A 13,435-nucleotide genomic window follows, 5' to 3' on the forward strand; every position below is an offset into this window, starting at 1 on the left:
ACAACTATTCGTCCTCAGATCAATTCTTTTCTAGAAGGCTTCAATGAATTAGTGCCTAAGGAACTTATTTTAATATTCAATGACAAGGAACTTGAACTTCTTCTAAGTGGACTTCCAGAGATTGACCGTAAGTTTGTTTCTTGTTTAATTAAAAGTTAGAGTATTGTACTTCATTTAATTCATCTTGCATCATGCAGTTGATGATCTTCAAGCCAACACAGAGTATACTGGATATTCAGCTGCTTCTACTGTAATTCAGTGGTTTTGGGAAGTTGTTAAATCATTTAACAAGGAGGACATGGCGAGATTAATACAATTTGTTACTAGAACATCAAAGGTATATTATGACAGTTTTATTGTTTTTTTACTTGACTTTTCTTGATTTTTGACAGGAGATACTACTGACACATAACTAGTTACTAACACAGGCAAAGAGAAAACCTAATTACACTTGAAAACAAAGCATCATATAGAAGTTAAAAATGAATGGTGCACGATTATGCAGCACTGTTCAATAAATACAGCATAATAAAAAAAGATTTAGCAGACAAATGTTAGTTAGAGCCCTAGAGCCAATCATTTGATGATTGTATGGACTCATGTATATCATATTCTTGTATATTAATAAAGGCATTTGTTTGGTTATTATACTTATTTATATTAGTGCCAAATAGACTAAGTATAATAGCGTCCTTGAGTAGAAGGTTCAAACCTATATCAATCGATTAGTTGAATCGATAGTGAGATGATATAGGGAACACTACTCTAAATCATTCCTAGTCGAGTATTAGCATTCAGGGACAATTTTAATACAATAAGACTAGCATGTAGGTCAGCTCGATGACTTAATCTCACAAGTCATGGATATAGAGATATCAAGCTGACACATGGGTATGCATTAGAGAATGTATACTGAATGACCTGCCATGAGAAAGTATCATGGATCGTTATATGAGTGTCATATACTTTCTCATGTGGCTATTAGTATGACTATTAGTCCTTAGACCTGAAGTCACCATGGATCCCTACATAAGGAGTTATGTACTTTAGTTTCGTCAAACGTCACCCGTAACTGGGTGGACTATAAAGGCGATTACTGGGTATGTAACGAATTATGCATAGGAATGTGAGTGATGTAGATGGGATCTATCCCTCCCATATGACGGGAGCGACATCGCTATTCTTGACAGAGTGAGACCACTAAGTGCATGACCATGCCCAAATGAGTCAACATTAGATGTTGAGCTCATTTGATCGAGTGAGTCTACTTAGAGTTCAAGATTTAGATTGATTAGAGGATGACACGGTCTATGCCTCACATTGATCAATCTAGATGTCTAGGATAGAAGGACAATGTCATTATTTTGTGAGGAGTCACAATTAGTAGTCACAGGGTGATGTTGGATCTCGACATTCTTGTAACTTGGGTAGTAATGATGTGTTGCTAGATACCGCTCATTACTTATGCTCCTAAATGGGTTTAGGGCATTGCCAACGTTACAAGAACCTATAGAGTCACACACTTAGGACAAATAGATGGAGATTAGGTTCATATGATGAACCAAGAGGATTAGATTTATTTGATAAATCAAATTGGATTAAGAGTAATCCTAATTGGGCTAACTTGAGTTCGACTCAAGTTGATTCATGTATTTAATAAGTCTAATTTAGATTATGACTTATTAAATCAATTTAATTTAATGAATTAGATTCATTATATTAAATTGGCTCGAATCAAATGGTTGGATTAGATCAACCATGGTAGAGATTGAGTCAAGTTTGACTTGACTAGAGAAGGAAGACCAAAGGTCAATTTTGACTTGACCTTTTGCCACCTCATTGGTGAGTTGGCATTAGGTGGACCAATGATGATATTCCACATCATCATGGATGCCACCTCATGGAAGTTACAAAGCCATTTTCTTATTAACTTCACATTAATTGCATTTAATGGGGAGTTACACTAGAAGAAAGTGGCCGGCCACTTTGTGAATTGAAGTGAATTCATTTTTCATTCACTTGTGTGCATCTTCTTCCTTCTTCCTCTCAAGCTCTCCCTCTCCCTCTCCTCCTTGCTTGGCCGAATCTCACCAAGGTGCTAGCACACCTTTGTGTGAGGTTTTCTCCACCTACGTGTCCGTGTGGATACTTCTAGAGGACCGGCGCTTGACGGTATAGAGATCCGGCAACTCCTTGGACGAGCGGGATAAGCGAAAGGCACGCTTCGAAGGTATAACCCTTATCTAGTGTAGATATAAAGGTTTTACAAACTCGTACAAGAAAAGATTTTTTGAAAAGTTTTGTTTACGAATCTTTGCACGGATCTACGGCTTTGGGTGACTCGGGGTTTCCGCGACGCGAAAAAGCAGTGGTATCAGAGCCACGTGCAAAGACTTGTACGAGTTCATTTGTATTTTTATGAAAAATAAACCTTCTGTAATTTTCTGTAAAAATTGAGTTTTTAGAGTTTTTATGAGTAATTTTTCCGTAGAAGCGAAGCACAAGTGTCTCGGCACTTGTAGGCTTCGGCTAACGGAAAGTTTTCTATTAAACGGCTTCATTTTGCCCCAAATCCATTTGGGACAGCGGGGTCGGGTGCCATTAGATCGCAAAGGAGCAACTCACTATGGTTAGATCGTGGGTAGGGGCATAGCCCCTAACCCCGCAAGGGAATTTACTTCGCGATTGCACCCGAAATCGCTAAAAACGAACCCGCCGGGAAGATTTTTCCGAAACGGCAATGTCTCGACCCAAATCTTTTTGGGACAGCGGGTTTAGGCGCTGTTGGATCGCAATGGAACCCTCGCGATGGTTAGATCGCGGGTAGGGGCGCTGCCCCTGGGCCCCGCAAGGGGATCCGTTCCGCGATTGCGCCCGAAACCGCTAAACGGGACCGCCGGGAAATTTTATTCATAAAAATTGTAAAAATTATTTTTAAAATTATAGAAAATTATGAAAAATATATAATTTTGAATTATATATTATTTTTTGATAGTCATGGCCCAAAAACCCAATATGATTGGTTGTGTTGTAATTCATAATACGGCCTGCGTGCCGTTATGTGTTTGCGAGTGTTGTATTATATTCGCGACCTGCGCGTCATGCCTTCTCTTATATTCTTGTTGTAAATTAGATTTAGACTTGAATGTAACTCGAGTTTCAAATTGTAATGTACAAATTGGAGCGGTGGAGGGTCCACACGAGACGGAGTTCCGAGGCGGGCACGAGCAACACAAGGTGGTCAAAGGGAGGAGCTTGGAGAAGCTGTTGACCCTAGGTTGACCAATCGATCTTCTCATTGGCTTGAGAAGATCGTAGAAGGGCCATGAGTAAATCACAAATAGATTAATTAATTGCTTGTGTATGTGATGCATATTTAATAAGTAGTTAATTAATTAGTGCCTTACGATTAGATTAGATCTAAGTCGTGCACATGATACACCCTTGCGATTAGATTAGATCTAAGTCGTGCACAGGATGCATCCTTTTCGATTAGATTAGATCTCAATCGACTCAACTCTAATGCCTAACCGTGCCGTGATACCTATCACTACCTCGATCACATGTATTGTTGAATCTGCCAAAGCAGAGCAATACATATTATCTTGGTAGGGTACGGAGGGACAATCTTGGTCCCGCCTATCAATGCATGGGTGAATACAAACTCAATTAGATTGAGTATTCCTAGTTACTCGGTTGGATCGAGTCAACTATAGGCATTCTTCCAATAGTTGGAAAGGTAGGTCAAAATCACATCTATATTAACTCTCGGGCGTATTAGCCAAAGCTAACTCGAGTTTTAATATAAATGCGGATATTGATTCTATAAACAAGAGTTGCATAGAGATGTAATTGGTAATCGTTACCTACCGATCATACTAAGCCTTGGGCGTATTAGCCAAAGCTAACTCAAGGGTTAGTATGATGTGGATCTTGTCCCACAAGAATTATAGAATTCAATGGGAGCATCATTTAATTAAAGGCCTAATTAAATGATTTTTAAAGAATATGATATTTATTTCTGCAAATTTTCTGTTATAGATAACCATGACGTCGAACACGAATTCCTTCTCCCTGCGATCTGTCCTTGAGAAGGACAAGCTCAACGGAGCGAATTTCTTGGACTGGTACAGGAACTTGAGAATAGTTCTCACCCAGGAGCGTAAGCTGTACGTTCTGGAGCAGCCCATTCCGTAGGCTCCTCCTGCCAATGCCCCGCGAGCCGACAAAGATGCTTACAAGAAGCATCAAGATGACGCATTAGATGTGTCATGTCTAATGCTCGCGACCATGAACTCAGAGCTTCAGAAGCAACATGAGTTGATGGGCGCTTTTGATATGGTTGAGCATCTTCGCCAACTATATCAGGGACAAGCGAGGCATGAGAGATTTGAGATCTCGAAGGCACTGTTTCAGTGCAAGATGTCAGACGGGGCTCCTGTAGGTCCTTATGTACTCAAGATGATTGGGTACATAGAGAACCTACAAAGACTGGGGTTCCCACTTGGCCAAGAGCTGGCCACTGACTTGATCTTGCAGTCCTTGCCAGATAGCTATAGTCAATTCGTTCTCAACTATAACATGAACGAGATTGACAAGCCACTGCCCGAGTTACTTAGTATGTTACGAACTGCTGAGATTAACCTTAAGAAGGTTAAGCCCATTCTGATGGTCCAGAAGCACAAGGGCAAGGGCAAGCCCAAAGGTAAGGGAAAGTCCCAAACCAAGGGCAAAGGCAAGGCACTGAAGCCTAAAGGAGGGGTCGCCAAGGATGCTACTGCGGTCAGACCGGGCACTGGAAGAGGAACTGCAAGGTATACTTGGAGGATCTTAAGAAGAAGCGAAGTGAGACTTCCACTTCAGGTATATATGTTATAGAAGTCAATCTATCTATTTCTACATCATGGGTATTAGATACTGGATGTGCTTCTCACATTTGTACTGATGTGCAGGCGCTGAGAAATAGCGGTGGACCTACGAGTAGGCAATGGAGCACGGGTTGCTGCTGTTGCTGTAGGAACTTATCAGCTATCTCTGCCCTCTGGGCTTGTACTAGATTTAGATGATTGTTGTTATGTGCCTGCTCTTACTAAGAACATAGTTTCAGTTTCTTGTTTAGACAAGAAAGGATACTCTTTCATAATAAAAGACAAATGTTGTTCTGTTTATTTAAAAGATATGTTCTTTTGTAGTGCACCACTAATAAACGGACTCTATATTCTAGACCTTGAGAGCCCTATTTATAACATAAATACCAAGAAGTTCAAGTCAAATGACCTGAACCAAACTTATCTCTGGCACTGTCACTTAGGTCATATAAATGACAAGCGCTTATCCTAGCTCCATAAGGATGGTTTGCTGGACTCATTTGATTTTGAATCATATGAGATATGCGAGTCATGCCTACGAGGCAAGATGACCAAGACTCCCTTTAGTGGGCACAGCGAGAGAGCAACTGATTTGTTAGGACTCATACATAGTGATGTATGTGGCCCTTTCAATGTTGCTGCTAGAGGCGGTTATAGATACTTCATCACATTTACTGATGACTTCAGTAGATATGGTTATGTGTACTTGATGACACATAAGTCTGAATCCTTTGAAAAGTTCAAAGAATTCAAGAATGAAGTACAGAACCAGCTTGGCAAGAGTATTAAAATACTTCGATCAGATCGAGGTGGTGAATACTTAAGCCATGAGTTCCGTGACTACTTAGCTGAGTGTGGGATTTTATCTCAACTCACTCCTCCTGGAACACCACAGTGGAATGGTGTATCCGAAAGGAGGAATCGTACCTTATTAGATATGGTACGATCTATGATGAGTCACACAGATCTTCCGACATATCTATGGGGATATGCTCTAGACACAGCAGCTTTCATTCTCAACCGAGTTCCATCCAAGGCCGTGATAAAGACACCATATAAGATATGGACTGGGAGACCAGGTGTCTTTCATGAGGATTTGGGGCTGTGAGGCTTACGTACGACGTCAAGTCTCAGACAAATTAGGACACAAATCCGACAAGTGCTATTTCATCGGATATCCCAAGGAAACTAAGGGATATTACTTCTACATTCCCAGTCAGCACAAGGTAGTTGTGGCAAAGACTGGGGTCTTTCTAGAAAGGGACTTTGTTTCTAGAAAGACTAGTGGGAGTGCGTTCGATCTTGAAGAAGTTCAAGATGCGAACAATAGCACTGATGCCTCGATGGAAGTTGAACTGGAACCACAAAGTGTTGTGGATGATGTTGTTCCACAAAGAGTTGAGGAACAACAACCAGTTCAAGTAGACATACCTCTTCGCAGGTCTGATAGGGTACGTCGTCAGCCTGAGAGATACTCATTTCTCTTGTCTGACCATGATGACATTGTGCTCATAGAGGATGAGCCTACCACCTATCAGGAAGCTGTGATGAGACCAGATTCCGAGAAATGGCTAGAAGCCATGAGATCCGAAATGGATTCCATGTACACCAACCAAGTATGGACTTTGGTTGATCCACCTGAAGGGGTAAAACTCATTGGGTGTAAGTGGGTCTTTAAGAGAAAGACTGACATGGATGGACTTATCTATAAGGGTCGCTTGGTAGCTAAAGGTTTCAAGCAAATTCATGGTATTGACTATGATGAAACCTTTTCTCCAGTAGCGATGTTTAAGTCTATTCGGATCATGCTTGCTATTGCAGCCTACCATGACTATGAGATATGGCAGATGGATGTCAAAACCGCGTTTCTAAATGGAAACCTACTCGAGGATGTGTACATGACACAACCTGAGGGTTTTGTAGATCCACAGCATACTAGCAGAGTATGCAAGCTGCATAGGTCCATTTATGGACTAAAGCAAGCTTCTCAGAGCTGGAATCTTCGATTCGATGATGCAATCAAACAGTTTGGTTTCATCAAGAACGAAGATGAATCTTGTGTCTACAAGAAGGTTGTAGGAGACATAGTTATCTTCCTCATATTGTATGTGGATGACATACTACTCATTGGGAAGGACATCCCTATGCTTCAGTCTGTCAAGACTTGGCTAGGGAGTTGCTTCTCAATGAAGGACTTAGGTGAGGCATCCCGCATTCTAGGGATACAGATCTATAGAGATAGATCTAAGAGATTGCTTGGCCTAAGTCAGAGTACATACATTGACAAGGTACTCCTTCGGTTTGCCATGCAGAATTCTAAGAAGGGATTTCTGCCGATGTCACATGGTGTGAGTCTTTCGAAGACTCAAGGTCCCTCTTCTAGAGAGGAGAGAGACCGCATGGATCAGATCCCTTATGCCTCAGCCATAGGATCTATCATGTACGCCATGCTATGTACTCGACCTGATGTCTCGTATGCTTTGAGCATGACGAGCAGATACCAGTCAGATTCAGGTGAAAGTCACTGGATAGCGGTCAAGAATATTCTTAAATACTTAAGAAGGACTAAAGAATATTTCTTGATATATGGAGGCAATGATGAGCTAGCTGTAAAGCGTTACAGTGATGCTAGCTTTCAGACCGACCAGGATGACTATAGATCACAGTCAGGGTTCATGTTTTGCATTAATGGTGGTGCTGGGGGCTGGAAGAGTTCGAAGCAGGACACAGTAGCTGATTCTACAACAGAGGCCGAGTACATTGCTGCATCAGAGGCAGCAAAGGAGGCAGTTTGGATCCGCAAGTTCATCACTGAACTTGGGGTGGTTCCTAGCATTGCTGACCCCATTGAGCTCTATTGTGACAACAATGGAGCTATAGCACAGGCAAAGGAACCTCGCTCACACCAGTGGACCAAGCACATACTACGGCGCTTCCATCTCATTCGAGAGATTATCGATAGAGGAGATGTGAAGATTTGTAGAGTACCTACAGAGGCTAACATCGCAGATCCCTTGACCAAGGCTTTGGCACAGAGGAAGCATGATGGTCACACTAGGTCTTTAGGGCTTAGAGCCTATACTGATTGGCACTAGTGCTAGTGGGAGATTGTTAGTTAGAGCCCTAGAGCCAATCATTTGATGATTGTATGGACTCATGTATATCATATTCTTGTATATTAATAAAGGCATTTGTTTGGTTATTATACTTATTTATATTAGTGCCAAATAGACTAAGTATAATAGCGTCCTTGAGTAGAAGGTTCATACCTATATCAATCGATTAGTTGAATCGATAGTGAGATGATATAGGTAACACTACTCTAAATCATTCCTAGTCGAGTATTAGCATTCAGGGACAATGTTAATACACTAAGACTAGCATGTAGGTCAGCTCGATGACTTGATCTCACAAGTCATGGATATAGAGATATCAAGCTGACACATGGGTATGCATTAGAGAATGTATACTGAATGACCTGCCATGAGAAAATATCATGGATCGTTATATGAGTGTCATATACTTTCTCATGTGGCTATTAGTATGACTATTAGTCCTTAGACCTGAAGTCACCATGGATCCCTACATAAGGAGTTATGTACTTTAGTTTCGTCAAACGTCACCCGTAACTGGGTGGACTATAAAGGCGATTACTGGGTATGTAACGAATTATGCAGAGAGATATGAGTGATGTAGATGGGATCTATCCCTCCCATATGACGGGAGCGACATCGCTATTCTTGATAGAGTGAGACCACTAAGTGCATGGCCATGCCCAAATGAGTCAACATTAGATGTTGAGCTCATTTGATCGAGTGAGTCTACTTGGAGTTCAAGATTTAGATTGATTAGAGGATGACACGGTCTATGCCTCACATTGATCAATCTAGATGTCTAGGATAGAAGGACAATGTCATTATTTTGTGAGGAGTCACAATTAGTAGTCACAAGGTGATGTTGGATCTCGACATTCTTGTAACTTGGGTAGTAATGATGTGTTGCTAGATACCGCTCATTACTTATGCTCCTAAATGGGTTTAGGGCATTGCCAACGTTACAAGAACCTATAGGGTCACACACTTAGGACAAATAGATGGAGATTAGGTTCATATGATGAACCAAGAGGATTAGATTTATTTGATAAATCAAATTGGATTAAGAGTAATCCTAATTGGGCTAACTTGAGTTCGACTCAAGTTGATTCATGTATTTAATAAGTCTAATTTAGATTATGACTTATTAAATCAATTTAATTTAATGTATTAGATTCATTATATTAAATTGGCTCGAATCAAATGGTTGGATTAGATCAACCATGGTAGAGATTGAGTCAAGTTTGACTTGACTAGAGAAGGAAGACCAAAGGTCAATTTTGACTTGACCTTTTGCCACCTCATTGGTGAGTTGGCATTAGGTGGACCAATGATGATATTTCACATCATCATGGATGCCACCTCATGGAAGTTACAAAGCCATTTTCTTATTAACTTCACATTAATTGCATTTAATGGGGAGTTACACTAGAAGAAAGTGGCCGGCCACTTTGTGAATTGAAGTGAATTCATTTTTCATTCACTTGTGAGCATCTTCTTCCTTCTTCCTCTCAAGCTCTCCCTCTCCCTCTCCTCCTTGCTTGGCCGAATCTCACCAAGGTGCTAGCACACCTTTGTGTGAGGTTTTCTCCACCTACGTGTCCGTGTGGATACTTCTAGAGGACCGGCGCTTGACGGTCTAGAGATCCGGCAACTCCTTGGACGAGCGGGATAAGCGAAAGGCACGCTTCGAAGGTATAACCCTTATCTAGTGTAGATATAAAGGTTTTACAAACTCGTACAAGAAAAGGTTTTTCCAAAAGTTTTGTTTACGAATCTTTGCACGGATCTACGGCTTTAGGTGACTCGGGGTTTCCGCGACGCGAAAAAGCGGTTTTCGCGGCCCGACGAACCCAACAACAAATGCATCTCTTGTTGTTGATTTTCAGTGCACTTACACAATAGTATAGTAACATTTTGTTCCTCACAAGCAATTAAGGCCTTGCACGCATGGTGGGTTGAATAGTAAAGTTTGGTTGACAGGATTTATAATCTTTTGGATGTAATTCAGGTTCCCCTGGAGGGGTTTAAAGCATTACAGGGTATATCTGGTCCACAGCAGTTTCAGATTCACAAGACATATGGTGCTCCTGAAAGGCTGCCCTCTGTACATACCTAGTAATGCCTTGCCACCAATTGTAAAATTCTTTCAGGGGTATAATTATGTTCTACATCTTGGTGTTTTCCATTCCCTCCATTCAATTATATTTTATTGCATTTGATGCTTTCATGTTTCTCTGTACTTGAATCTTAACCAAACATTAATAACTTTCAATCAATGTGCAGTTTTAACCAACTAGATCTACCAGAATACTCTTCCAGGGAACAATTAGAAGAAAGGTTGTTGCTTGCTATCCATGAAGCTAGTGAAGGCTTTGGTTTTGGTTAGACCTTGTGCCAGTTGATAACATATGACTATTTTCTCTCTGCCATGTACAGGTCAGTTGCTTTCTTTGATCTCTCAAATATATTGTTAGCCTTAATTTTTAGGTTAACTAGCTTATTTTGTACCAAAAATTAACTAACTGGTCTTTCAATTTTATAGCATGTCTATTTTATCATTTATTTTACCAATTGCTGATTTTGACCCATCAAATGCCTCTTTGAGTGAGGAGGATTTCTCTCGACCTGCCTAGGTGGGAGTATTGACTCACTACTCAGACTCAACCATTGGCTTAAAAGTTCTACTTGATAATCTCTCACCCTAACTTGAAAAACATTTCATTGGCAACAAGTCACCATATCACAATTTCCACTTAAGTCCCTGTCAATGCCCAGAAGTATGATGCATAAGCTAGGATCATTCTTAATCAAACAGCATGTAAAGTCTAGTGGTGACTCTATCAATCCCAACACCAAACCATTCTTTGTTAAGAAATTTAAGAGCCACCATATTGTTTCAAGAGGTTACCATTTATGTTACATAAATAACGCTTTTTGTACTTCTGTTAGATGACTATATCAAATGGTTTTTATGGTTATGTAACATTTATGCAATGCAATTAGAATCACGCGTACAGTTTAGTTTCTAATTTGTAATATATATCTTTTCGAATAGGTGTCCTCAAGAGTATTGGGAAGAATGCCGACAAGCTAAAAAAATGAAGAGACTTTAACAAATTAAGGAGCACTAGGAGCTGCAATCCCTCCTCTTCACCGACATCTAAGTAGAAAATCTTGTGTTATATTGTTCTACCTTTGTTTTAATAGTGTTATCATTTTGTTGGTTGCTTATGAAATTTTGTTGGTTGCTTATGAAATTTCTTCATAATGTTATAAATATTATTTTTGAATGTTAGAAAATTGTATATTAAATTTTATTTTGAAATTTAGTATTTTGAATGATTTATAATATTGGAAAATTGTGTATTAATTTTTTTTTATTTTTTTTCTAAAAAAGACAACGGTTTTTCACCGTTGTCGTAGATAGTTTAAAACTGTTGTTGAAGACCCTGTTATTAAAGGTAGACGCTCAAAGACAACGGTGAAAAACTGTTGTCTTTGAAGGAAAAGACAACAGTTTTTCACCGTTGTAAAAAATGTTGTCTTTGCCTTCAAAGACAACGGTTAAAAACTGTTGTCTTTTGCCACCCCTTTTAACAACACGGCCTTTAACAACAGTTCAAAATGGCCTACGACAACGGTGAAAAACCGTTGTTGTTTGACTTTTTTCTTGTAGTGTAGCCTTTGTGGAAAGGGGATTGGTGGTACATATGTTTTCAGTGAAGGAAATAGGATGGATTTCTCTTTCCCCATAGGTTCTTTTTTAGTACGTGGTGGAGATTCAAATTTATTCTCTAGATTTGATTGCATCAACCATTGAGGGAATGATACCGGTGGCCTATAGATCTTTACTGAAGGGATGGAGATGAGTTTTTATGATTCTCCTTTTTTTCTTTTACTCAAATTTGTATCCATCTTTCTCTAGAAATTCTTTGGGATTCCAACTACTTCTCAGCTTGAGATCATTACAATGTTCACTAGACCTTGTTTGGGTGGAAGGGAGGCATTATGGAGTCAATCTTTCTATCTTGATCTCCAATTGTTTAAACCCCTCTTTCGATAACTTGTTGATATCTTTATGATTTTCAAAACTCTTGGGTGGTTGCACTAAATCTTGTTTAACATTCACATTTGCATTCATGGTTTGCACTTCTAGGATTCTTGAAGAAGATGTTTTCAAATTTTCATTTGACCACTCTTGAAGATTTAGTGTCACTTGATCAATTAATTTATATACTTCATCCAAACTTCTATTCATCAAAGAATCTCCTGTAGTTGAATCCAAAAATTTCTTACTTGAAAAGGAAATCCCTATGTAGAATATGCGCACAATCAATCATTTTTCCAAACCATGATGAGGGTACTGTTGCAATAAATTCTTAAATCTATCTTATGCTTCAAATAGTGATTCTCCATCTATCTAAACAAAGCGTTGGATTTTTATTCCTCATATATGTTATCCTACTTGGAGGGAAAAAATAATTTAGAAATATATGCTCTAATTGTTCCAACTTGTTATGCTTTGTTGAGGAAGAGAGTACAACCAAGTTCTTGTTTTATCTTTGATACTGAAAGGGAATGCTAACAACCGAATAGAATTAGCAAAGACTCCTTCACAATTCACCATATTGCAATATTCTTGAAATATTTCAAGGTGTACATAAGGGTTGTCTGAATTTTCTCCTCCAAATTTGTGACATTGTATTATGAAAATTAAAGTTGGGTCAAGTTGGAAGTGATTAGCATCAATTTGAGGAGCCACAATGGGAGATCTTGCTCTTGTAGATATGGGTGTGAAAAATGCTCTCAAAGGATTGTTTGTCATGTCAAAGCTCATTGCGTCTTGTAAAAAAAATTAGTAGGGATTTAAAAATAATCACCTACAAAATATAATTATTAGAAAAATAAGATATAGAATTTAAATTGAAAGAAAGAAACATATTGAATTTAAGAACAAGAAAATTAAAATTGTAGAACTATTAAATGAAGAATTTTTATTAACAAAAAAGAAAAGTGTCTAGAGTAACTAAATTGTTAGTCAACTAATATTAATTTGAAAGCATCCCTGGCAATGACACCAAAAACTTATTGGCAATCCATAAGTGAACAGAATATCGTCAAGTAATAAACTATCAATCTTAAATGGACCGTTGATTAAACACTAGTTAATTTTACAAAATAAGTTATTTAGACGATCAAAAGTTGTTTGAAGTCAAGTGTGCTTGAGATAATGTGTGTGTGTGTGTGTGAGAGAGAGAGAGAGAGAGTCAAAAGGAGGTTGAGAGAAATGAAGCGATCGAGGGAGAGAATTGATTGGAGGAATGATTCTAGGATTTCGTTTTCACTATGATGTTAATCAATGTTCTTATGTATTGTTCATCTCCTTACCTCCATACCTACACTCTTGTAGGGACTCCAACCAAATATCATTACAACCCCGTGAAGATCACACCAGAGAGTTTACTTAAATTT

The 13,435-nt window shown here is 39.1% G+C and overlaps 1 protein-coding gene and 1 non-coding gene across 2 annotated transcripts; both read left to right on the forward strand.

The window, feature by feature from the left end:
* The first annotated feature begins 298 nt into the window (after nt 1-298).
* On the forward strand, nt 299-10,391 carry LOC122003822 (E3 ubiquitin-protein ligase UPL1-like). Its single transcript, XM_042558819.1, has 3 exons — nt 299-337; nt 9,972-10,078; nt 10,247-10,391. The coding sequence occupies exons 1-3, from the start codon at nt 299-301 to the stop codon at nt 10,347-10,349; spliced, it is 249 nt and encodes an 82-aa protein (XP_042414753.1). The 3' UTR covers nt 10,350-10,391.
* Nucleotides 10,392-12,309: 1,918 nt separating this feature from the next.
* LOC122007592 lies at nt 12,310-12,416 on the forward strand. Its single transcript, XR_006119054.1, has one exon. It is a non-coding gene; the product is annotated as a small nucleolar RNA R71 (small nucleolar RNA).
* The last annotated feature ends 1,019 nt before the right edge of the window (nt 12,417-13,435 follow it).

The sequence above is a fragment of the Zingiber officinale genome, chromosome 7B (genome assembly GCF_018446385.1).
Source record: "Zingiber officinale cultivar Zhangliang chromosome 7B, Zo_v1.1, whole genome shotgun sequence".
Taxonomy (NCBI): domain Eukaryota; kingdom Viridiplantae; phylum Streptophyta; class Magnoliopsida; order Zingiberales; family Zingiberaceae; genus Zingiber; species Zingiber officinale.

Excerpts from the sequence above, each read along its gene's own strand:
- LOC122003822 (XM_042558819.1), top strand. The coding sequence starts at position 299 with ATGGCGAGATTAATACAATTTGTTACTAGAACATCAAAG. Across the intron at positions 338-9,971 it reads TTGTTACTAGAACATCAAAG|GTTCCCCTGGAGGGGTTTAA; the intron begins GTATATTATGAC and ends GATGTAATTCAG. Across the intron at positions 10,079-10,246 it reads CTGCCCTCTGTACATACCTA|TTTTAACCAACTAGATCTAC; the intron begins GTAATGCCTTGC and ends ATCAATGTGCAG.